Source organism: Ceratotherium simum, chromosome 5 (genome assembly GCF_057802395.1).
Source record: "Ceratotherium simum simum isolate JZ-2026a chromosome 5, ASM5780239v1, whole genome shotgun sequence".
Classification (NCBI taxonomy): Eukaryota; Metazoa; Chordata; class Mammalia; order Perissodactyla; family Rhinocerotidae; genus Ceratotherium; species Ceratotherium simum.
The window spans coordinates 21,154,495-21,180,768 of NC_141904.1; the positions used below are offsets into that span (position 1 = coordinate 21,154,495).

Sequence of the window (26,274 nt, forward strand, 5' to 3'; positions counted from 1 at the left end):
CTCATCATATTTCCCACATATCCCAGGGGTCTAACATAGCAAAACAAATTATATTGCATATAAGAAAGATATATTTTAAAATTACTAGTGCTACTTAGGACAATCAAGCTTACATTCTCAACAATGCAAAAACAAATTAGAAAGCAGCCAGCAAGCCTAACTGCAGTTCCTTTGTATCAGACAGAGATTTTAAAGACCAAAAGATACAAGAGGACTAACTGTAATTTGTAAAAAAAAAAAAAAAAAAAAAAAAAAAAAAAGAAGAAAAAAAAAGATATTATCATGAGTCAGAAGTCAGTCCAAACAATAACTGTGGTTGTTTCAGGAGGGAAAAAAATAATTTATTCAGAGTTGCTCAACGCTTTTAAAAAATAATCTGTGCTGTCTATGAAAAGCATTAAATATTTTAACCACGCCAAAGGAATCAAGTAACCTGTGAATGATCATCTAGTGCGTTCAAAGTGTACAGTGGACAAACAGGTTCCACCGTCAACCCTCTAAATGATGTTTTGAAATAGAGGAACTTTAAGAAAGGAAATCACGTCATAACATTTCGTTAAATTCAGAGTTGTTTTTTGTGAATTGAAAAACAGTGAGTTTTTTTCCAAAGGTGCATTTAATAAAATATCGTTTTCTTTCTTATAAACGAATCCAGTCACATACCATATATCAAGGCTTGATATGCAAATACCCAGAGATGCAGTCCATCCCCTTCCCTCCCCATTTCCACTTCCCCTCGAGTGATTCCTTTCAAATAGCTATTTAAACAAGCATAGATGCTATCTGAAATGAAAACTTCCCTTCCATTTCCTAAGCTGAAGAAAGCAGGATTCTCAGGAACGCAGACTCAAGCTCAGTCACCCCCAAAAACCTTAATTTCCGAAATGCCCTCTGTTACCAAAATAAAAGATAGATATCCTAAGAAAGCAATTCCTTGGACACTTCACAAACAAAGGAAAAAATAAAGAAAATAAAAAGCGAGGAAGAGAAAGACAACTTAAGAGCAAACCACCACACCCTCAACTCCGCGTTGCAACCCATCTGCCAGGGGCCTTTACCTTCATTTTCCATCGAAACTGCACTTGGATTGATGGCTACAAAGTCTTTAGTGTCAGCCACGGCCACACGGGGAATAGAGAGGAGAGGAGGAGGACAAGGAAGAGAAGCCCCCGGAATCCCAGGCTGTCACCCCCGCTCCCGGCCACACGTCCCACGGCTGCTCCCACCACCCCTAGCAGCAGCAGCATCTGCAAGAGAAACCGGGAGAAGCGGCGCTGACGAGAGACGGGGCGAGGAGGGAGCCCCCAGACCCCGCGCCCTCCGCCTCGACCACCCGCAACGCCCCCAGCACAAGCCGGCTGGGCGGCGCCCGAGAGACACTCCCCAGCCAGGGTATCCCCGGACAGTCTCCTCCCTCAGGACCTGGAAGTTTCTGGAAATTGGGGGTGGGGATAGCGACTAGTAGGTAATACTGGTGTCCTCCCTAAGCCCCGGACCCCCGTCCTCCAGGCTGCGGGGGACTCACCCGCGGGGCTCACGGGAGCGCCCCGCGCGCCTCAGGCGAAAAGGAGCGGCTCGCCGGACGGCGGCGCTAAGGCGGGAGCCTGCTCCCGGCGTGAGGAGGCAGCGAACGGGAAGGAGGGCGGGCGGGGAGGGGAAGGGAGAGGAGGTGAGGGGACCAGTCACGATCGGCCCGGCCGGCTCGGCGTGGCCGCGCTGGTGCGCTCCCGCCTCCGCCTCCTGCGCTGGGCCCCTCCCCGCCGCCCGCCGCCCCGGCGCGCCCCGCACTCCCGGGCCCGCCGCGGACCGAGCTTTGTCGCTACTACTTCCGCTGCGAGAGGCGCGCGCGCACGCGCACTCGCACGCATAGGCGTGGACGGCGGAAGTGAAGGTCGAGCCGCCTGCGCCGAATGGGTTCTGGTTGGAAGCGGAGCAGTCCGGTAGCAGGGCGCGTGGGGCCAGCTGCCAGCCCCGGGCCTACCTGCTCTGTGGAGACTCCTCGCTGACCCCCGGGGGCGGTGCCCGCCCGTTTGTACGCACCCGCTGGGCGCGAGGGTCGGAGACCCGCTCGCTCCCCTGCGCTGGCCACGCATTCTCAGGAGGCAGCCGCCGGGTCGCACCCAGCGGGTAGGCAAAATCATGGTCGCTGTCGCCGAGGTGTTTGAGCGCCCTTAACAAAGGCGACAGGGGAAGCCCCTCCTGTTGGGGTGGCCGTCACAATCTCGGCAGGCGACGCGAGGACCGCCGAGGGAAGGGGCGAGCGCAGAGGGGCGCTGGGGTTCTTACTGGGACCTCGCATCCTCACTTGCAGACCCCTGTTTTTGCGCAAAGACGGCTGCTTTGCTCCAACTGCGGGAGCGGGTCGTCGCGGGGCGACTTCCCAAAGTTCTGTCCCGGTAACGGGTCGGCTTCAGTGCCCGTGTATAATGTGAGGGCAAAGATCAGCCTCAGAGAGCTCAAAGGAGGACTCAACCTTTTTCATTCGTTTTAAGGGTGTGGAACCCGAGAGGTTGGAACAGCTAGAAACCCAGCATCCAGAGATGGAAGCTGAAGAATGGGCATTACTTTCGGCCACTAGCTATGTCTTTTGCCGTTTGAACCTTTCACTTGTTCGGTACCCAACTCAGACCTCCAATAAGTGAGTTTTGACTGACGGTTGATTTGAATAAGCCTTGGTAAGCCAAACGCAGGAGACATTGAACCCAAGTCCTCTTGCACCCAAATCCACTAGAGGGCAGGTGTACATCTGCTGAGTTAGAGCGCATCCTCCAAAGAACTCCAGACCACAAAAGAAAAGTCCTCTTACATGTTAGAGGTATTTTTCCCCATGAACACTTATACGCATTAAAAAATTAACCTCTTATCGCAGGTCCTGTAGCATATCCCAAGATGCTCTCTGATTACATGTTCAATGTCAAAATAAACAAATGAACGGGGTTGCCTGTTTATGTTTGGTCCTAAGTAAGTGGAACTAGTCTAGGATCAAAAATCCTGGACAGCTTTTTAGATTTTAAGAAATTATTGAGATTTAATTCAGCAAGGTCACTTTAAAATTTCAAAAGGGACACCATAAAAATCAGGATGAAGTAGATTTCTAGCATCAGAGTTAATATTCACAACCCACCCTTTTCTTGCATGCTTAGTGATTTTTGTCTACCAGTGGTGTTATAAGCCTATGATTTTACAACAATGAATGTGCTGTCTCTTGCTCAAGGTAATCAATTTGTAATGATTATTAGTTACTACACTTTTTGGACCTTGACACCACAGCATCAAATTAAAAACATAAGAAAGCATCAAAAGTAGGAAATGTATACGATATAGACATTATTTGAAATTAATGTATGATTTCACAAAATAGAAGATAATATCACTGTACAGATTTTATTATTGGATTGCTTTAATTATCTCAAACATTTTATCTAAGGCAATTTTTCAGAATTAATCTGTTGTGCACTGCAGTACCCCAGCATTAACACTGAATCCATAATTAACTCCCCCAAAGATTTATCACTCCATAGCTTATACCTAAAGTAGCTTACTCTGGAATTTTACTTTTTGCTTGCCTAAATTGTGAAAGCCATTTGTTCCTACTGCTAAGCTGAAAAAGTAACTGGATAAAACCAGCTTTGTCCAGAAAAATTGTTACATACTTCATTCTTAATCCAGTATCAGTCAACTCACAAATTCCTAGGCTTGGGAGCAGCAAAAAACCTTCAAGGATAGCTGGTCCAACTGCTTAACTGATCCTTCAGCCTCATCAACATACCTCTACAGAGCGATCCTCTATTCTATGCCTATACACCTCCTCTACCAAGTTAGCCAACATTAGTAGCATCAACTTTGACTTCTATATATATGAAAGAGCATTTATTAACACTATTCAAGCCAGAGCAGTGGGGAATGCGTGGGCCACAAGCTTCAGAAATCCTCTTCCTTCTCCCAGCATCTCCTCCTCTGACCAGCTAACCTACCATGAGACTTTTGTGTAGCAATCTCTACCTCCTCATCTTGGGGGAAGGGGTCTAAAATATATATACACTGCATCACATATATATACATACATATATTATGAGATTTTAGGTATAGATACAGGCATAACTACCCTTGTTTTTCTCAAAAGGTTGTTGCAAGGATCTGATACAGTGAAGACAGGCTTTAAATTATAAGCATTGTAAAAGTATAAGATTATCATACAGAGAAACAAGCAAAAGCATGGACTATTAGCTAGCTAGGATGAGATCCATGACAATGAAATGTACTATGTTCAAGTTTCCTCTTATTTCTTCTTTGGAAATCAATGCTCAAAATCTATTCTACTCTCGTTTTGTTCCGAATATTTAACCTACAAAATTAAATATATCTGATGCAAAAAGGGGTCACATATGAGCAATAGAGGGGAAATTTGTCAGGCATCTCTGGTTGTGGGAACTATTACGAACAGAAGATTGAGGAAGAATGGTCACGATGTTCTAATTTTATTTATACCATGCCTTATTACACAAAGGATGTGAAGCATCTTGTTTTTAATATCAAATTCGATAGCTGGCATTTTTATAAACCCAGATGATAAAGGAATGCGTAGCCCTCTAGGATTTAAAAATTAACTTGGAAAAGGTTATTTTAAAATCTTTCTTCAATTAATGTCTTATTTTAAAGTCTATTTTAACATTGTTTTAAGTACCAAAGGTTTTAAAGACCAAAGGTTAATAGTTAAGGAATTTTACCTAGCTGTTAGAAAAGAAGTTGTCATTTTTTAAGTTGGATATTTTAAAAGCATATAAAGATGCAACACTTTTATTTTTATAAGCTAACCCACTCCAACAGAACAACAGAAGTATTTTTTTATAGGATAAAGGATATGCTAAGGGTCAAGTTTGGGGAAATAGTCTTATTGCAAGAAGTGTCATTTGAAATGAGTGTCTAACAACCACCTGCCAGAATTGCTGTAAATCTGCTTGATTCTATGTTTTAGCAGTGCCAGAAGAGTGAAAATTGGAAGCAAGAATAAGAATCAAATGGGCTCCGGGGCCAGCCGGTGGCGCAAGCGGTTAAGTGCGCGCGCTCCGCTGCGGCAGCCCAGGGTTCGCCGGTTCGGATCCCAGGCGCACACCGATGCACTGTTTGGCAAGCCATGCTGTGGCGGCGTCCCGTATAAAGTGGAGACAGATTGGCACGGATGTTAGCCCAGGGCCAGTCTTCCTCAGCAAAAAAAAAAAAAAAAGAGGAGGATCGGCAGATGTTAGGACAGGGCTGATCTCCTCACAAAAAAAAAAAAAACAGAATCTGGGCTGGCCCGTGGCTTAGTGGTTAAGTGCGTGCACTCCGCTGCTGGCAGCCCAGGTTCAGATCCCGGGTGCGCACTGATACACCACTTCTCTGGCCATGCTGAGACCGCGTCCCACATACAGCAACTAGAAGGATGTGCAGCTATGACATACAACTATCTACTGGGGCTTTGGGGGAAAAAATAAATAAATAAATAAAATTAAAAAAAAAAATAATCAAATGGGCTCAAAAATGAACCATCTGTGTTTGGTTGGTTTTAATAGCGCACAGATACCCAAGTACTTTACAAATATTTTATCAGCCCACAAAATTCCATAGCTTTTACACTTGCTAGCATTCTAGACATGAAACATTTGATGAAACTGAGCAGAAGAAACTAGAGAAATTAAAGCGTACTCTTGATTTTTATTTTTAAAGAAATTTATTTCAAGTATGACTCGTGTCCCCATTCAACAGGTTCTGAGCTTGTGATGTTCAGGATCTTTGGTACGTATTACCAATATTCCGGTTGGAGGTGAGGATAGGTGGGGGTGCAGGTGAGGCTAAGAAAGGGAAGGAGGAAGTGCAAAGTGAGTGTGAGCCCCATGTCCAAAAGTCAACTCCGGACTTCATTATTTCCATGGAAAATAGATACACAATATTCCATGTTACATACACCCCAAGATTTGTTTTGAGATAAAAATGTACCATTTAAAAGGTATTCTGTCTAGTTTCCAAACTGGCATAATTCATCTCTGGCCCCAAAATATTTTGTCTGTAGTGAATATGTATTAAAGACCTATTGAATAAGTGGGTAATCTGGAAAATGGTCATTATAAGTAAATATTTGTTTTTGAATGAATAAACACAATCCCACCTTTGACTTTGCTGCTTGCTTCCTATGATCAAACTAAAACATGAGCTTCTACTTTCTCTGTAAAGCAAAGAAGAATTAAGGGATTTTTCAAAGGTTTAAAAATGAACTTACATCTCCAAAACGCAAAGGTGTTAGCTAAAACAACTTGATCTGAAAGGGAATAAGTCCTAATCACTGCAAGAAGTGTTAAAAATTGAGCAGTGCTCAGAGCAGATGAAATTGCACACCTGGATTTTGAGCCCAGGAGACCATTTGAAATGAAAAGATAGCAATGTTGAGGTGGCTGCTTCCATGCACACAGGAAATTTCAGCTGAGCTTGTGCTTTGGATTGTGATGGCATGCATATCAATACCTGGCGAAGTCAAAAGCACTATAATTTCCAGCACAGTCTTCAGTTATTACCTTAGGGATCAAAGAATCTACTCTGAATTCTTGGGCAAGACAGCTAGGAAACCCGGTATAAGCGATAGGCCTTAAAATAGCCAATTAAGTTAAATTGCCACTGGCCAGGATCTCCTACTAACTTTGAAAGCCTTGCTGGTGGGTTGGTTGTCATAAATAGTTGAAACTACCAGACAGTTTCCATAGCATGTCTGCTGCCCGCCTGCTGTGTTTGCAGTAATAGCCCAGGCCTCCTCCCTCCATTTAAATGCTTTCTCAATTTCACCTCAGAAACATTTTCAGTCCCTCTTTACTCGGCTGCACGTTGGGGTCTGAGAAAGCTTTGGAAAACGTTGCATTTCCTCAGACCTCCAAAATGGTATGTTTTGCACTTAAAAGTCTTCTACCCCACCATTTTCTAGATGTCTAGATTTTCTAGGTGTCGGAAATATTTTTTGCAAAGCTTGCATCTCTGCCTGAACTTGTCCCAGGTCCCCCCAGACCCCCTGCAGAAATCCTCTCTCTCCACTGTGCCTCCTATTGTGAGAACAAATGAGAAAAAAGGCACAAAAATGCCATTATGATAAAAAATTAGAACGGGAGATCCCCAGCTTTAGAAATTGCCCAAGCCTTCATGAGGATCCTGAAGTTTAGCCCTGGACAATCATACAAACAAACCGTACTCCCACTGAGCATGCTACACAAAATAAGAAACCCACACCAAAGAGATGGTTTGCAAGATAGATGATGGAGAAGAGAGAATTGCAATTTGCCAAGATGGTTTGCCAGATAGATGACAGAGAAGGAGAATTACAAGTTGGCAGGAAGCAGTTTTTGCAGCACAAGCAAATTGTTAAACCTTTAGGTTAGAAAATTCATCACTACAAATAACAATCAGGTGGAAAATTAGATTAGCAGCATTTACGATACACCTTCAAGCAATTTCATTTTTGCTTTCTTGGTTATAAAAAGCAATATTTGTGTAGCCTATTTCAGAATATATCAAAATAATTTGATTTTGCCAAATATCTTATATTTGGGGGGATTAGTGGAGATTCTGGAAAGAAAAAAAAAAGCTTTCTACAAGCCAGGAACAAGTAAACTGAAGTGCAAATTTAGAGCTTGAACTGGCCCAACCAGTTCCAAGTTCAAACAGTTGAATGCAAAACTATTTTCTAAGAAAATGCTACTGTGTCAACTACTAGGAATGTTGGTGCACTGTCCCACTATAGAATGTTTAACAGGAAGCTGGCAAACTAGAAATGGCATTCAGGCCCTATGAGGAGAGTAAAAGGAACTCTGTTATATTCCAAATGATAAAGTACATCTTGTAATGAACATTACCAGTGATCTTTAAACATCCATTCCCCTCCAGGATCATTAGTCGAAGTTAGTGTTTCTCAAAGTGTGGCCCTCACTACCAGCAGCATCAGCATCACTTGGGAACTTACTAGAAATGCAGATTCCCTGAGACCTACTGAGTCAGAAGATCTGGGGGTGGGACTCAGCAATATGTGATTTAACAAGCTGTCCTTTCTTCCCCATAGTTCTGAATGCTTGGAGGTACTGCAGCCATCTTATTCCCCCTCCCGCCCCACCTCCTCATGGAAAAGCCAACAGCAAGGATGGCAAAGTAGTGATGAGAGGAAGCAAAGTCCTTTAATACATAATTAAGCTAACAAATCAACCAACTCTGGAGCCTGTCCTACCACAGGACTTCCTTTAATGTGAGACCATAAACAAATTATATTTTCTGTGACTTTTGCAGCTGGAAGCATCCTAACCGATAGAGTCTTAAATGAGAAAAAATAGTTTACTTTAGATAAATAGGTTAAATGTTAGTTGGTTGATGCTCTGGCTGCTCCTGTAGAAGTTAAAAGAATTCAGTATAATATGACATTCAAATGATAAAATGTTAAATAAATTACTTAAAATACTAAAGGCAATGTTAATTAATAGAAAGTTACAGACTAAGATGTAAGTCAAAAAGACTAAACAAGAGAGTGTGTCTGTTTTTGAAGTGATTTCCACACTAGCATATAAAGTAAAAAACTGGCTATTAATTTCAGAAGCTCCTTTGACAAGGTTTTCTTAGTTCTACTTAGGAGTATTTTTAAATTATGTAACTGTACTTTATTCTTGAAAACTAGTGAGATGTTAGAATTTTTACTTTCTTATGTAGTTGTATGTCCTGGCACCAGGCTTTTTCTTGTTTAATTCTTCAACTAATGACTACCTTGGTGATAGATTCTACTATGAAATTGCTAAAATGAAATTAAGTTTACACTTTCCTAAAGTATGACATAGTCATTTTTTTCAACAAACTTGACGAAGATATTTATTTTGAGGTTTGCACATCAATTTGCTTCTGTTTTCTGATTTAGAGCAGTTAAAAAGGTATGATATTAAAAAAAAAATCTCTACATGTATTCTTCCTTAGTTTAAATGACTAAGTTGCTCATTTTAACACTGGAAAAGTGCTTGGAAAGGTAAAGATGCCAACATTGCACATTTGATTAAAGATTTTAAATTACTTTAAGGAAATGAGAGTCAATTTTCACTGAACAGCCAATAAAACTACACATTTGTTTAGGGCTTTTCAGTTGACATAACACTCCCATGTATGTAATTAAATTTAATCCTCACAACCCTACAAGGTAAGTAGACTAGATCCTGTTAATTGCTTTTTATAGGTGACAAAGCTGAGACTCACACAGGTGAAGCTCCTTGCACAAGAATTCTCACTATTCAATGTCAAAGCAAGGAGTCAAATATCCATCTTGGCTTCAATTCCCTTAATGCTTCTACAATGACCTATTAGAAAATATATTATAACCTGCCGTGTTTATTGAATTACCTTTTATAGTTTATCATTTTGTTTGTTAAATTCTTGCATCATTCAACTCAATGGGGCACCCTGCAACCTTGATAGCCATTAATTCCTGAGCCTAAGATCTCTGCCCCCCGAGCTCATTTGATGACATTCAAGAATACATTAATTAGGGGCCAGCCCAGTGACCTAGTGATTAAGTTCATGTGTTCTGCTTAGGTGGCCCTAGCAGTGTTCCCCAGTTCAGATCCTGGGCACGGACCTACTCACTGCTCATCAAGCCATGCTGAGGTGACCTCCCACATAGAAGAACTAGAAGAAACTACAACTAGGATATACAACTATGTACTGGGGCTTTAGGGAGAAAAAAGAAAAAGAGGAAGACTGGCAACAGATGTTAGGTCACAGTCAATCTTCCTCAAAAAAAAAAAAAAAGAATTCACCAAAAAAAAAAGAATGTATTAATTAATAAGGACTTGATTTTAAAACATCCTTGGTCATTGTTTACATCTATTCACTTGTTCTTATTTAACCTTGGGACATCATCACTTGGGAAATCATGATCTAAGCAGAAGCTGTTCTAGAATCTCTTGGGTTTATCTACTCAGAGTTGAAAATTACTGCTAAAATGGGAGTGTAATCGTATGAGCAAATAATCACAGACAGGCATTTTAGAGAGATTATTCACTAGGTAATTAAGATATTCATCAACATGCTTTATTGAAAAATACATATTAAACACACGTTCTAAGGATCTAAAAGCCACTAAACAGTATTAGGAACACTGATTTCATCTTTCCAAGTGGTAAAATTTTTCTTTGTTCTGAGTCCTTATAATTATATTTACATATTAACCAGAGTAGGGGCAAGGGAAAAACTGAGATTTTGTTTTTAATGCTGACTTCATAATGGCTTTAGATAGTATGGAGGACATAACAACTCTTACACCTTTTTTATAGTCCATAATTTAAATCAACAATTAAAATTCTCAGTTGCCATATCAGTTTCATCAGTAAACAGCTACAAAAGAAGGAATTAAAGAGATACGAACATACTTTAGATTATATTCTTACAGCAAAGACACTGTTGAATGATTTCTTGCATTACTAAGCATTATGTAATGCTACTAGGCATGGGGCAGCTGTCGTTGAAAATGGTCAGTTAAGAACCTGTGAAGTGTAAATCATCATCATTATCCCCCCGGCTTTAGCGACAACTCTTCATCTTCTAAATGATGTAGGTGCTATTCTTTTTGTGTGTGTGTGAGGAAGATCAGCCCTGTGCTAACATCTGCCAATCCTCCTCTTTTTTTGCTGAGGAAGACTGGCCCTGGGCTAACATCCGTGCCTCATCTTCCTCCACTTTATATGGGACGCCGCCACAGCATGGCTTGCCAAGCGGTGCATCAGTGCGCGCCTGGGATCCGACCCGGGGATCCAAACCAGCGAACCCCGCCCGGGCCGCCACAGCAGAACACGCATACTTAACCACTTGCGCCACCGGGCTGGCCCCCAACATAGGTGCTATTCTTGAGATGGTATGGTAACGCCTGTCAGCTTTGATTTTGAAAATATGCGTCAACAAATGATCTACATCAGTGGTTCTCAAACTGTGGTCCTTACCATTAGAAATGCAAATTCTGGGGCCCCATCTCAGATCTACTAAATTAGCAACTCTGAGGGTAGGGCCCTGCATTCTATAGTTTAGTCCTTTAGGTGACTCCAATGCATGCTAAAGTTTGAGAACTGATTTAAAAGAAACATAAAACTTTGATCTAAAAATATTTTGATCTAAAAATATTTCTAACACTCCTCAACTCTGAAGAACAGAGTGAGAGTGTATATCAGTATTTTAAACCTCCTCCAGGATTCTTAAATCACATAGGACTTTGAACTTCTTTGAGTAGATACTTGTTGGCCTAAAATCAGTTATTTTAAAAGACCAGGGGAAGGGGCATTAAGACCATAAAGTGATCATACTTCTCCCCTCTCAAGTAACTCTGAGCGTGACATCAGCATAGCCATGGAACCGAGAAGAAAATGGAGGGGGCAGTGCAGGGGCGATGGAGCTCCAGTTGTGTTCCCAGCTGGGAAGTCTGCCTTTGTTTTCTCATTCTAGGTCAGGACCTTTGGAACAATGCTACTTTGACCAGGTGCATCAGACTTTAGCAGCACCAGTTAGATGAAAGAAGGGGAAAAAAAGCTTCATAAATAGAAAATGCTATTGTCTTGAAACAGTGTATTCCTCAGAGAAATAGTTTCATCCCTTAAAAAGAAAACAAACAAAAAAACTATGTAACATTTCAGAGGCTACAGAAAAATTTTTTAAGTACATTATACAGAAATTATATGTTGAGGACAGAGCAAAAGGGTAGTTTTTCAACAGTAGTGAAATAGATTTTCACACTATTCAATCACTTTAAACAATTTGATTATAAACTATGCAGTCGTTATATAAGACCAAAATACTTCTATAATACGCTTTATTTATTTTGAGCTGTAGTTGTAGGCCAACTAACCTTATAAGAAGGTTAATGGTACAGGGCAGGACTGCGTACGTGTAAGGACAGTTATTCGTAGAACAAAGGAAGAGAGTAAGAGGAGCCAAGAGTTTCTTTTAAGAGGAGGATATACACGAGAAAACTGGGCATTTGAATACATTACCAATGAGCAAAATTCAGCAAAGAAATCCGACATAAAGGTGATTTTATCCAGAGACAAGTTACAGTAACTATGTTATAATTGCAAGTAACAGATGAGTTTGCAAAAGCTTGATGATATCTTAATGAATTCTTAAAGCCTTTCTTTAGCGCTGGTATAACTTTTCTACTGTGTAGTCTTTAACAGCAGTAACATGCTCCTTCTCTATGTGTGTTAACTGGCCTATTTGGAAAGATAGTAAATGGTGTATTTAATATTAATTAGGCCAACGTAGGAGTTTTGAGATCTATTGTATTTGCAAATAATCTCATTACAAATAATAAGTCTTTTGCAAATATTTACAGGGGTGGGGGCCCTTTGAGTTTTAGCAGAACCAGAACATCTCTATTTCCATAGTGCTGTTACTGTGGAACTAAATACACCGAAAAAACGTCCTCTACTTCATTCAACGGGGTGCGGAACTCAAGCTGCTCAGAATAGGACCTCATACAACACTACTTTTGAAGCCACCCTGTGGCGTGGACTGTTGTGTATTATAATATAACGCCATTTTTTTGTTATACCGTCCCTCCAGAGCTGGATTTTCTTGGAAACCAAGGAAGCTTAAGTTTCAGGGCCCTTTTCTTGCAGAGGCCCCCTTTAAGGCCCTGAAAGAGACTCTAGCAATGTTCTCACGCTCTTATGTTTTGGTAAAATTTGCAAAAGATATTTTAACTGCAATTGATTTTCGAGTACTCTTTTTGCTGACTTTTCCTCCTTCACACTTCTCCTATCAGGCAGCATTGGAGCAGCCAAGGGCAAAATTTTGGATCTGGCTTAAAGGAAGTTGGAATAAGGATATGGGTAGGTTTCGTTTGGATTTAGTGGGGTATATAAATGTGGTTTGTAGTCATGTCTGTGTATGGTTAAGTTACTGCTAGCTGTCCTGGTAGAGAAGGACACCCGGGAGTATTCCTACTACCTACTGTACTGAATCACAAGGCCTGAAATCTTCATACACATGTGTCCAATAGTGCCCAGCATCTGACGTATGTGAGTGGTAAAGGAAAAACAGGGCCAGAAGCTAGTCTATGGAACTTTTCTAGACTCTAAGAAAAAACAAATATAAATTAACTATGGTAGAGGAGTATCTGAATTATCTTTCAATTATCTCTTTAGAGAGTGTTAGAAAATCATTGTCATATGAAGTGGTGATTAAAGACTCTACAACCCAAAAGGTAGGAACGAAACATCTTAGGGTACATCAGTTAATTAGTAAAAACACTTATTCTTCTAGATTTTGTGGTTTGTGGTATTTGTCATCCAAATTTGTAATTTGTTGTGATTTCTTATTCCATTCTAAATTAATATTCACTTTGTATCTAACTTAATATTTACAATTTTGTATTCTTCTTCTGTTTGTTTTTTGTTTTTTTTTGTGAGGAAGATCGGCCCTGAGCTAACATCTGCCAGTCCACCTCTTTTTGCTGAGGAAGACTGGCCCTGGGCTAACATCCATGCCCATCTTCCTCCACTTTATATAGGACACCACCACAGCATGGCTTGCCAAGTGGTGCATCAGTGCACGCCTGGGATCTGAACCGGTGAACCCCGGGCCGCCACGGTGGAGCGCGCACACTTAACCACTTGCGCCACCAGGCCGGCCCCTATTCTTCTTTTTTTGTGTGTGTGGAAGATTGGCCCTGCGCTAACATCTGTTGCCAGTCTTCCTCTTTTTCTTTTTTCTCCCCAAAGCCCCGGTACATAGTTGTGTATCATAGTTGTAGAGTTGTGGCTCTTCTATGTGGGACGCCGCCTCAGCATGGCTTGATGAGCAATGAGTAGGTCTGCGCCCAGGATCTGAACGGGTGAACCCCAGGCCGCCAAAGTGGAACGCACGAACTTCGCTACGCCACCAGGCCGGCCCCTCTTCTTCTTAAAAGAAGTTCCCCCAAATTGAATAACCTTCAAACCTCTCAAAAACATGGCTCTCCACCTATAAGGATTTAAGTTGTCTTGCTGGCAGTAGTTATGGTGGTTTTATTTTTAACCCCTTTATCCTCAATAAATGAAAGAAAATCTAATATCAAGGAAAGAAGAAAGAAAAGAAAGGAAAGAGTGAGGGAAAGAAGGGGAGAAAGGGACTCTACCTATGGGAGGTATCTCAGTATGAGGCAATGAATCAGGCTGTGGACTCAAGCAGACAGGCGAACCTGGAGCTAAAATCTTACTGCCATCATTTATGAGCGATGTACCAAGGTATCTAACTTCTTTAAACTTCAATTCTCTCATCCATAAAGTGGGGATAATACCACCAATTTTGTAAGGTTATTATGAAGATTAAATGAAAACATATGTAAAGGACCTTGCCAAGTGCCTGGCACATATAAGGCATTTAATAAAAATTTAAAATTCCTTATTCTTGAATGTGTAATCCAAGTTGTATTTCTTGAGATAGCCTTATTAATATGTTGCCTTTGGGATAAGTAGGAAAGAAATAATTCCAGCATTTTTCCTGCTCTCTTCACAGCAAATTATGAGCAGTACAACATATGGGGGAAGTTCATTCTTTTTTCTGTTAAGACATGGAACTGTCTGTACAAGGTGAGAAAATATGTCATCTTCCATTCTGAACAAAAGTCAGCAAATAAAATGTTGCAGACAAAACTGTCTAAGAAGGGGAGTAGGATAGCAAATTTAGGAATCTGCACAAAAAGCTACACTGTAGTTCACAAAAAAAGGGTTTCACATTTGAGTTAATGTGCTTATTTCAAAGACAAAGGTTTTGGTGTTCATCCATTTACTGACTCCTGTGTTTCAAAGGCATCTGAGCACAGTAGATTAGGAAAGTTTAGAAGCAGATAACAGGATTAGAAATAGCTCAAAAGTCAACTCAGGGTCTAGGTGTCTCCCAGGCGTGTCTAACACTTCACAGCTGTGATAATATGAACAAGAAGGATGGAACACCTTCAGAAGGGACCATAATAAGCAGCAAGTTAAGAGCATTAAGTGCAGGAAAAAAAGAACTGAAGGTAAAAAATGCTTGATATTAAGAAAAAAAACCCAACAGTGGTTAAAATGCCATAAGATAACCTGAAATTTCTCAGTATCCCTGTCCATCAATGATTACATAAGTATACTTAGTTATTTATTCCTTACACTGGAGGGGGTTATAAAACCCATAAAACTGTGGGTATAAGTAGTTCAGTGGTCAATCAGGCTCGGAAAAGCTAGTCACCAGTGCATAAGCTTTTCACCCGAGGTGCTATATTTTCTTTTCTTGATGGAGGATTATATGCTGCTTGAATCTCCAAAGACATTTGATTCTGCCTTCTTTGGCCTTAGATTTCAGAGCAACATGCTCAGATTGTGGAGTACCTACCACTAACCAAAGAAAACAAATGAATTTTAATGATGCACTTGTGCCCTCTCTCTGTTCCTAAGGTATGTGAATTGTCCATCTTTCCACTGCTCACTGCACTAGAATCTTGGGGCTGGAAGGGGCCTGGTAAGTCATTCAATCTTCTCTTTCATGATGTAGAAACCATCACTACAACGTCCTCCAAGCAGGGGTCACATACCCTACCTCTCATTTTTAGAAACTCCATCCTTGTTATTGTATCACAATGTCTCCCTTCAGTTTTGCCCATTAGTCATGGTTGTTTCCTCTGGGACCTCCTAAATGCATCCCTGTTTTTCTTCTATGAATTAGCCCTATGGGTCTTGTGAAACACAGAAACAAATGCATACAGAGAAACAATCAAGTCTTAAGATTCTTCCTCACAGAGCCGAACATCCAGGATTCTTTCAAGCACTTCTGTCTCAGGATAGCGTTCATTACCTGCCTAATTCCTCCCCCTGCCTCCCGTGAACCAATTCTACAAACTTGTATTCAGTTCCTTCCATCCAATAGGCACTTTGCTAGTCATCCAGGACATACTGGGAATCAAACAGCCCCACAAATAGATGCAAAATTGCTACTGGGATAAGTACAGCAAAGCAGAGTTACAAGGTGCCTTCAAAATATATAACGGGAGATAGGACCAAGGTGGGAAAGTCAGAAAAGGCCGCCCTAAGGGAGTTAATATTGCATTAAGATTTGAAGGAAGAGTAGATATTAACTAAGAGAGGATAGTGAGGGGACAATTAGAACAAAGGCCCTGGCCAGGAAGTGGCAGGCAAACAGGGAGAAGTGGAGGAAGGGTACTGTAGCTGGGAGCGGAGAGCAAAGGGAGGCAAGATAAGCAAGCAGCAGGAGAGAGAATCAGGGCCAGACCACACAAGGCCCTTGCCCTTCATGTTAGGGAACTTCGTCTTTATCCTAAAAGCAAGTTGAAGCCAGGAAAGATGATAAGCATGGGGCTAGGGGGTTTCATGGTCAGGTTTGTGTTTCTAGAAGACCTCTCTGGCTGTAGTATGAGGAATTGATGAGACAGGACAGCAGTGGACAGAGGGAGACCAATGAGAAGGCTATTACGGTACTTCAGACAAGAAGTGATGATGGACTCTTGGGCTAGGCTAGTGAGAGAGAGAAGTAGACTGATTTATTGGAGGGATATTTAGGGAGAGAACTGAAAGGACTTGATGATAGATTAGATATTGACTAAGGGAGCAGAAAGTACCAAAGATGACTCCTAGGTCTCTGCCTGAATAACAGGCTGGTTGTCGGTGGTGCTATTTTCTTAGAGAAGACAGGTTTGAGGGAGGGGAAGAACATGAGAGTAGGTGCTGATGACTAGAAAGCCATTAATCTTCATGCAAGCCGTTGAAGCCAAGGGTTACTGTAAATATTCAGTAAGAACATGGTTACCTTTTGACCTTGTTCCGAACACAGACGTAGATGAAAATAAGTTAATCTTTTGCTATTTTCTTGTTTAACCTAAGGAGTGACTCAAGGGTCACAGGAATTTATGAGCTTGTTTTGCAGAAGAAAAAGAATGCCTTCGAGGAAGTCACCATCACTAGGTAACCAGCCCCCAGCCGCTGCTGACGCCCAGAAATCAGATTGCCCAAGGGCTTATCTGGACGTGGATTTACCCCTTCGTTTCTCTGAAACTCCTCTTGCCAAGCCCCTTAGCTCTATAAAACCCCCTGCTTTCTTCTTTTGGGAAGGCAGATTTGAGAGAACCTATCCTTCTACCTTCTTGTTTTGGTCAATTCAAATAAACCTTTCTGCATCTCCAAGCACTGGTGTCTCAGTGATTGGCTTACTGCATATCAGGCATATGAATTTGAGATTAAGAGGTTTGGTATCACTATCAATTACAATTCTCAGGCATCTTACAGATTATGGAATGCCACAGACTGAATGTTTGTGTCCCCCCAAAATTCATATGTTGAAATCCTAACCCCTAATGTGATATTATTAGGTGGGAGCCTTTGGTAGGTGATTAGGTCATGAGGACAGAGCCCTCATGAATGGCATTAGTGCCCTTATAAAAGAGAACCCAGAAAGTTCGTCCCCTTCTGCCACGTGAGGACACAACCAGAAGTCAGCAGTCTGCAACCAGGCAGCAGGTTCTCACCAGACATTGAATCTGCCGGCCCCTTGATCTTGGACTTTCAGCCTCCAGAACTGTGAGAAATAAATTTCTGTTGTTTATAAGCCACTCAGTCTATGATATTTTGTTATAGCAGTCCAAATGGACTAAGGCATGGAGAAAACTATTGGAGGCTTTTTTGCATAAATAAATGGCTCTTTTTTATTTATTTTTTAAAATTTCTCCCTTCAGATAGAGGAGACTGTTGTAATTACCATGAAAAAATATTTCAACTTTTAATGTCATATTTAATAATCAGAAATATTAAGGTTTGGTTTTATATTATCACAGCAATTTAACTGTCAATGTTACTTATATATTATCACATAAATCCCCCCCAGAGGTGTGGGTAAGAATCTTTGCCCTCTGTCTTAAATTCTATAAGGATAGTCTTTTCCTCCTGCTTCTGAAGGATTAAAGCTTTTTCTCTACCCAAGCACAAGGAGATGGGGCAAATGCCTTTAGTTTTCCCCTGAGATGTCAACTGAATTATCAACAGCATTTCATGACCTTTTTTAGAGGCTTTTAAAAATGGATAACTTTGGGGGCCGGCCGGTGGCGCAAGTGGTTACGTGCACGCGCTCCGTTTCGGTGGCCCTGGGTTTGCAGGGTCAGATCCCGGGCATGCACCAACGCACTGCTTGTGAAGCCATGCTGTGGCGGTGTCCCATATAAAGTGGAGGAAGATGGGCATGGATGTTAGCTCAGGGCCAATCTTCCTCAGCAAAAAAAAAAAAAAAAGAGGAGGATTGGCATTGGATGTTAGCTCTTCCTCACAAAAATAAATAAATAAAATAAAAATGGATAACTTTGGTATACTATCAAGATATAACCAACTCACTTACTTAAAGGAGCTAAAACCTCTTAACATTTCTTAACAAAGTTACAGCAAAATTTCTATCATTTTACGTAGAGAGGAGAGCCTGCACCAGCAACCCAAACCCCTTATGTAACATTCCAAATCTCTCCAAGCTTTTTTGGGGGGGGTGTAGGGAGAGTCCTTAATTGTTATGTTGTTATTCAGAGCAGGTATAAGAGCCAAAATGAAGAACTAAGTTTCTAAGGTTTTAATTAAATTCAAACATTTATTTAACAACCCAACTTTGAGGTTAGCATTCATTAAGAAACAAAGCAAGGAATAAAAATCCAGTGACCCTGTTTGTACTAGAAATGTTTTCTCAAGCCATTGAAGAGAAACTTTAGAAGAGTCTCCAAAACAAAATTTGCTTCTAATCCTTAATTAAAATCCAGCTATTGACCATGCCCCCTGGTCCCCAAAGACCATTCTCCTCATTTTAAGCAGGTTAATCCGAGCAGGTCTGGAGCCAGATAGACCCTCGGTGCCTGCAGTGTGCGGTTTTTGCCTCATGTTATAAATACTTGAGTACAGCTCTTTCTGTTCATTGAGACTATAAGCATCACAGAAGGGCTACGCTCCACCTAATTCATTTTTATGTCCCTATCACTTATAAAACTGCTCCACGCACAACGTATATATGAAAAAACTTGCTTCATAATCAAAGGAATTAAGGAATTCCACAAAAGAAGATGACAAAGCAGAGCTCTATTATCTCTGCATTTAGTCCTGTCCAGATCAATATCTGTGTCTATACTTACACAAGGACAACAACGGTAACATGATTGCATTTTCAGGTAACAAGAATATAGATAGTAAAAAAATCATGTGGATTAATTTTGTTGGAAGATAATATTATACGAGTTCAAGGGTCTAATTCCAAAAATATGTATGGCTATTGTACATGCCTCCTGGCCCCAAAGACCGCTCTCCTCATTTTACGCAGATTCACTGTTAAATAGGCAAGATATGTCAGGTCAGCTCATAGGTAGTATTTCTTGTTCAGAAAGAAGTCTTTCTACTTAAGAGAGCAAGGCACCATTGGCACAGGTCATCCCAAATTCTTGTCTGCTATGTCAGCCATCCTGTATTTTCTGACCCCTTGTCTGTGGGACACGTGGAAGAAGAAAGTCAAGTAGATGAGGCTACTGCAGGATCATATACGTTGAGAGACAAGAGCTTCTCTGTCTCAGTCTTTCATCAGGGGGGGTTATTTATTATTGACAAGTTGACCTTCAGGCATCACCTACCCTCTGGACTCAGCCTGTAGAGTCCTTTTCTCTTTGCTTAGTAGTCATATTCCTCTTTTCTATGTCTCTGCTAAGACTCCCAATACACAATGGAAAGAGCACTGAACTGAGAGTCAAGCAGGCCAAATTCTATTCCCAGTACTGATACAAATGAGCTGTGTGACCCCCGGCAAATCCCTTAGCCTCTGGCACTAGTTCCACACCTGTAAAAGAAATTACTCTACCCAGTTTCTCCTAGATCTCACCAGCCTTTGCTTACTAAAGATAATAACCCTATTTTCACCATCTCTTGCCCTCATCTGCATAATAGCATCTCAGCCCCCGAAGGCCCCAACCTCCGCATTCACTCATTCAGTTACATAAATTTATCACCTACTGTATGCTTTATTTATGTTTGGCACTCGGGCTAAAACAGCAAATGAAGACAATCATCTTCCTGGCATTGGGGTGAAATAAGGTTTTCATTTAAGAAGAAAATTCTGACTGCTATGAGGAACTTGGATTGTAGGGTAACAAGAGCGAACGTGGGGACACAAATTCAATTGCTATTGCAATGGTCCAAGCAAGGGAGGATGGTGTAGCAGGGTTTGTAGGTAAAGATGGAGGATTCACTAACTATTTTAGAAGTAGAATTGAATAGGCTTGTTATGAGATTGCAAAGGGGAGGTGAGGGAGAGAAAGGGAGGTGCCAAGGTGACACCCAAGTTTGTGGTTTGATCTTTTGTGTTGATTGATGGAGCTGGGGAGGAGCAGCTTTGGGGACAGGGCTTGTGAGTTCTCTTTAGATCCATTCAGTCTGTAACATCCACAAGACTTTCAGATGGAGATATCAAATAGGCGATTGGATATACGAGGCTAAAGTGGAATGGGGATAAATATTTGGGAGTTGTCAGCAACTAGGTGGTGTTTGAAGCCATGGGAATGGAGGAGCTCACCACAGGGGTGAGAGTAGACTGTCTCATATGAGCTCACAAACTGTTTTCTCTTATCATTTGGCACTGGCACCCATGAATAATGTCTACATCAATGGCGCTGACTCCTAAGAGCAGCATTCCCTGGAGGTTCCCAGGGTTCAGTTCTCTGTAAGCCTCATTGGGCTGCAGCCAGGCTACAGTCTGCCCATAAGTGGAACAAGCTCTTCCTTCCCCACTCAGTGTCTCACTTGGTCACCCAAGCCACAGAGCAGGCTGTTGAGACCCTAGTACTCAAGAGAATATTGCCTGCAAGTCCTGTTCATTCCCCACAAGTTCAGACAGCAACATCTGAGCCAGACCCTGGCTGTTCCCATCAGACCAAAAGGAAATACCTGCAATCGTATACCCTTATGCATGTGTTTAGTACACTTGCCCAAACTCACCTGAGAACCCATTTAGGCTCAGGCTGGGTTCACCCTAGCCACCACTACTACCACTACAACACCATTTGAATAAAACTGTTTGGAGATGTTTCATCATCAAATGTTCCCAATCTTCTATACCTTAATCTAATTAATCACCTTAATCTTCTACCTAGTTAGGGACTTGGCTTTGTGAAATGCCCGCAGTAACAAAGTCTAGGAATGCAAAGGATGAGATGTTTGTTCTCAGTTTGGTAAATAACCTGTCCATCCATTGATTGGCGCATCACAATAGGAATAATAACAAAAACTACCAAACCAACCAACCCTCAGATCAAATCTTTATGTCTGTATGACACCAAGTGCAAGAGGAAGAACTCTGAGGAGAAGCTTTAAACAGGAAAGAATCTGTGGACAAGGCGAGTGTAACAATGACCATGACTGGGACATATGGGGACCCTCCAGGCCCAGTCAAGAGATGAGTAGAGGCAAGAAAGGAGGTGTGCTCCGTAGGCAATCTGCCTGTGGTATTGGTCACTCCTACATTAGCCTGTGCCAGCCTTCAAGGTGGGCCTGAGGGAACAACGAACAAGGACTACCCAGCATCATGTGCGTATGGGTACACATATGTAGACATGCAAGCAAATGGCTTACTACATACAATATAGTAAGAGCCCTTGCTAGAAGCAGACAGAATATCTTAGAAAAGGAGGGGCTGTGCTTCACTCTTCCCAGCAGAACTGGAGAAAGTTTTTTTACTGAGCCCATTTAACCTGAGTCTTGAAGGATGTATAGGCAATCTCCAGGTGGGCAAGTTGTAAGTAAAGGCAAGAATTCTAGGCTAGAGGGAGGAGTATGTTTGAATGCACAGAGGTGGAGAAGCAGCTGCTGTGTCTGGGACACTATTCTCCAAGTGTGTGAACACAACATTGGTAGTACCCAATGACATAGATGGAGTGGGAGAAGATTTTAGGTGACATGCAGACACTGCGTTAAATAACAATGAATTACTCGGAATTGAGAAAGTTGTCTATCTTTGAATTCCCTTCCGTCCTTGCCCGGGAGAATTTCTCAATTAACTACTAGGATGGCTAATCTCTTAAACTATTCTCCCTTCTTAACAAACAGAGCAGGTTTCAGGCTCAGAGGTTTCACAGGTAACAGTATCTAGCTAGAATTTAATAGTATTTTGCTTTTATTATATTTATGCTTCTCTTCTATTTATGGCAAATGACAGTGTTTTTCCATTTATAGTAGTAACATAAAATTTCTTTCTAGACAAACTTATGTTTAAAAAGTGAGTGATTTAAATGCAAATATAGAAAAATATTAAGGAGTTAATCATACAGGTGGTAAACACTTATGGTAAGAATTATGACAGTGGTATGTGACTATCTGAAGTGTTGGAAATACTCTCTAGGAGAAAGGTTAGCAGGTTGCTGTGTTGCTATCACTAGGATGTTCAGAGACCAAACATGGTAAAACGGATCAAGTTTATAGCCAAGCAGGCAGGAGTTCAAATCTTCCTTCAGTACGTTCTAGCTGAGTGGCCTTGGACAAGACCTCTTGAGGTCTCTAAGTCTCACTTCCCTCCCCTTTATAATGAGAATCCATCTTACATGAATGTAAGGATTAGAGACAACCAATATGCAGGTCCTAAAATTATAGACATTATTAACCTCCTTTATAACTTTCCAACAAGCTTTCCAAGGTTAGCCATGATTGACTCTGACCTCATTTCTTTAATTCTGTGAGACATTATGTCTGCAGAGCTGTTAATTGGTTTCAAAAAGGAAGTGAATATGCTATCTTTCTTATTTGTTTATATAGGAAGTTAAGAAATCAGCACAATGCTCATAGCTGTTCCCAGGTGATCCCAAATGGTTGTAAACTTGGGAGGGGACCCTCCACTCAGTCCAAGTCAGAGGATCCATGTTAAATTCTAATGTTCTTAAGAATGCCTTTTGTAACATTTAAAAAAAACCCTAATAATAATAATAAACATACAAACAATATAGCCACACCTCTGAAAACTTATAATACTGAGAACAGGAAAAAAAAATCACTTAGTCCACGTCCCACAGGTCCAGCTCCATCCTTTCAGCCACCTCCCCCTCCCTGTTGCTCACACCCCTCTTCCCCCATAACGAGGCCTGAAGAAGCCTATGGATGTGGACTTAGTGAGTGTGGAAGACAACTCAGAGCACCACCACCTGGGTCTCTGGCTTTCCTCTTCAAAAACAAGCACGTGCTAATACTTGGAAATCAAAAGATTTTCTTGTAATCATGACACCTTGCCTAAGGAAGAGATAAACCAGGCCGGCCTAACCCCCTTCGTGAGCACAGTCTGAATTTCCAGCTCTTGTCAAATCACTAAAGCACAGCATAAAAGCAGTTTCCTCTGGAACAGTAGTAATGATTTTCATTTTTCCAAATTTTGCATTGACTTTTTGGGAAACCTGTCACTAGAGGGTTTTCTGTCTGCTGACCTTTGCTTTCATTTCCCGGAAGTGTTTTATTAAGTAGGTCATCTCATTCAAATACAGGACACTGCTAATATCTCCTACCCAGTTTTGCAGTTCTGGTGACAAGCATGATGCCCAAACAATTTATGACTCTAGGTCTTCGATGTGGCTGTACATTTGTCCTTTACCACTGCCATACTTCTTCCTAAATGAACCACCAGATTTTAATGGATCATATACAGCTATTTCTTTCTAACAATCTGGTAGAATTCAGAAAAGCAAATTTTAGAAATGCCTTTTTTATAATTGTAAGGGATGGAATGATATAAATCTCAAAACAGTAAAATGAATGCATGGTTTTAAACAAGAAGTGATCAGACATTGTAACAGTTTTTTTAATGCTTATACTCCCACATGCTAGAGTTTACTACTAGAAATCCTAACTTTTGATTGGCTAAAAAGACTGAAAACTGCAGTGCTCTATCCCCTACTTGCCACCAAAAAACTAATTACTTCAGAATGATCTTCACAGCTCATTAGTGATCTGTTTAAGATGATCATATTTACAGTCTACAAAATGTTTTTTGTTTTGCAAATTCTGGTGATCTTAACACAGCCATAAATACATACAAGAAGTCAAGTGTATTTCTAGGGCCTGATAGTTTTCTTTGTCAAGATATTAATAGTTTTAAAATTTGTATTTGAGGCCCTGGAAGATTATCATGGAATCCACAGTTGAGCTCTGATAGAGTAGTTTAGTCTAGCTATTCAAAAGAAAGAAAAGCACATGATTTTATTACAGAATTGAGCTTAATCTCAGGATCCAAATGTTCTAGGTTCAAATAAATCCTCACAAGCCTGCTTGCTCCTCTGTCAAGTCTGAACAGCCACAGACAAGAGCTGACCTATAAATACGTAAACTAGCAGAAACGAAATCACCAAGTGACATAAAAGCAACACCCAAAAGCAAACACCCATTAACCTTAAAGATAATGCAAACAAAATAATACCTGTTCTTCGGCTTTTTGGTTTCTCAGCGTCGATAAATATTTCCTAATTGCATGGAGAGGATGTTTTTTGAAATAAGAGAATCTAGACTGAGGCAACAGATTATCCATGGTGAGGAATGCAAGAAGGGCCTTGTCTGCCCCTCCCTGTCAGCAACCATATGAAATCGAGAAGCTTCACGATTCCTCAGATGCCTAAAGATTTGTTTGTAGCTCGATCATTTTCCTGCAAACAAAGCAGATGTTCTCGCTGCTTCCTCTTTTGAGTAGGGTTCCTGGTGAAACCAGACAGCCAAGTACAAACACTGTCTAAAAGCGTCCAGAAATGCCCAAAGGGCAGCAGGAGCCAGGAAGAATTTAGAGGCCGGTCCACAAAATGCAAATTGCTTAGTGGTAGGGATGTGACTGTCCTATTTCCAGCAACAGCGTTCTGTTGCAAGCTATGTTAATATTAGCTAGCTAGTGACTTTCCACACCCACGAACTCTCATGAGGTTTCATCTTAATTCTTCTGACAGCTTTTCTAGCTCTTAAAGAGGACATGACATGAGGTTTTCCCTGTTTCCTTCTAGATTTCTTATCATTGTGAGCACACACAGACAAGCCTCGGCTGAGTCTCAGCTCTAAAGTGTTGATTCATTCAGTCTTGAAAAGCATTGTTTTAGAGGACTTCTAAAAAAATGAGCAGATTACCTCACTCTTCATTGATATCAAGGAGCTCAGTGTCAGCGCTGAAAACGTCTGGTTTACACTGTCATGCATAATGCAACATGCCCAGTAACCAGATACTGTACATTAATTGTACAATAGCTGCAAACAGATTCTGTTCTGAGTTAAAAGACTTCTCTCCCTGAATCCTTATCTCAAATCCACAGGCTGAATCCAGGAACATTAAATTTCCCCAGGCTTTATTCTGAGTGTAAGACAGAAAAACATGTTATACATTTACTTTCTAACTATTATAAAAAGGATTCATGCTAAAAAAAAAAAAGAACATGATAAGTGGTCTGTAGTCTTAGGGGACATGAAATTACAAAATTTGAAAGTTCAACATTTTCTTAATTCTCTGTAGAAGTCACAGAGTTTCTGAACAAAGTCCTCAAGTAGGCTCTGCGATTTTATTATCCTTTTAAACTTTGCAGTAGCTGCTTCATTTGATGGAAACATTTGGCCACTTCTGTGAGGGGCTGTCATGTAGAGTCTAGGCCAGACATCAATGCAAAATCATGAGGCCCAGAGATTTGCTTTCAAGTGGAAAGGGAGAGCTGGTCTTTTCCCCTTCAGAGAGAGCACTGCAGGTTGGGGTGAACGGGGAAGGGAGTAGGCAGAAGTGGGGAACCTGTGTTGCAGGGGGCCTGAGCTGGCCCCCTTGATAGCCTCCTTGACGTGCCTGGCTGGGCCACCTGCCTTCAGGGAATGCACTTGATAGGCCTAATGTGGGCTGTGCTGTGAGCAGCCCAGGCCATCTGTCAGGCTGGCATCAGGCCCACTTGCAAGGTGATCTTCCATCTCACCAGGGCCAGGCTGGCAATTCCAAGAAATCGTTTACATAATGCTGCTGGGGCAGGCTCCTCAGAGGAGGAGGCCCTGCCCTCCTGTCCCCCTCCAGGAGCACCACTCCACGCTTACAGAGGCCCTGCCAGTCCTCCTCTGTATGCTGGAGACAGCCGACTCTAAACGAGGGCCAGAGAGGAGCACTGGCTTGCGAGCCACCAGAATGCTAAGGGCACAGTGCTATATACTCCCTGCCAGCTCATGGCCCAGAAAAACAAGGAGTTTGGAAATCCGGACACCCTGGCCAACCCGAGGCCCTGGAAAGTGGGGT

General features: G+C 41.4%; 1 protein-coding gene across 6 annotated transcripts in view; it reads right to left on the reverse strand.

Moving 5' to 3' along the window:
• Positions 1-24,576, reverse strand: part of ATP2C1 (ATPase secretory pathway Ca2+ transporting 1) — a 138,024-nt gene extending 113,448 nt beyond the window's left edge. For 4 of the 6 annotated variants that reach the window (XR_015552173.1, XM_087430568.1, XM_014789652.2 and 1 more), the window contains exon 1: positions 24,454-24,576. Coding sequence is in view for 4 of the 6 variants with exons in the window: in XM_087430568.1 (XP_087286694.1) it covers positions 24,454-24,561 (108 nt within the window). In the remaining 2 variants the exon portion in view is untranslated. Of the gene's footprint in view, positions 1-1,058; positions 1,248-1,525; positions 1,754-24,453 lie in introns of those variants that run through there. The other 2 variants (XM_004419378.3, XM_014789643.2) reach the window with 2 other exon arrangements.
• Between the last annotated feature and the right edge of the window lie 1,698 nt (positions 24,577-26,274).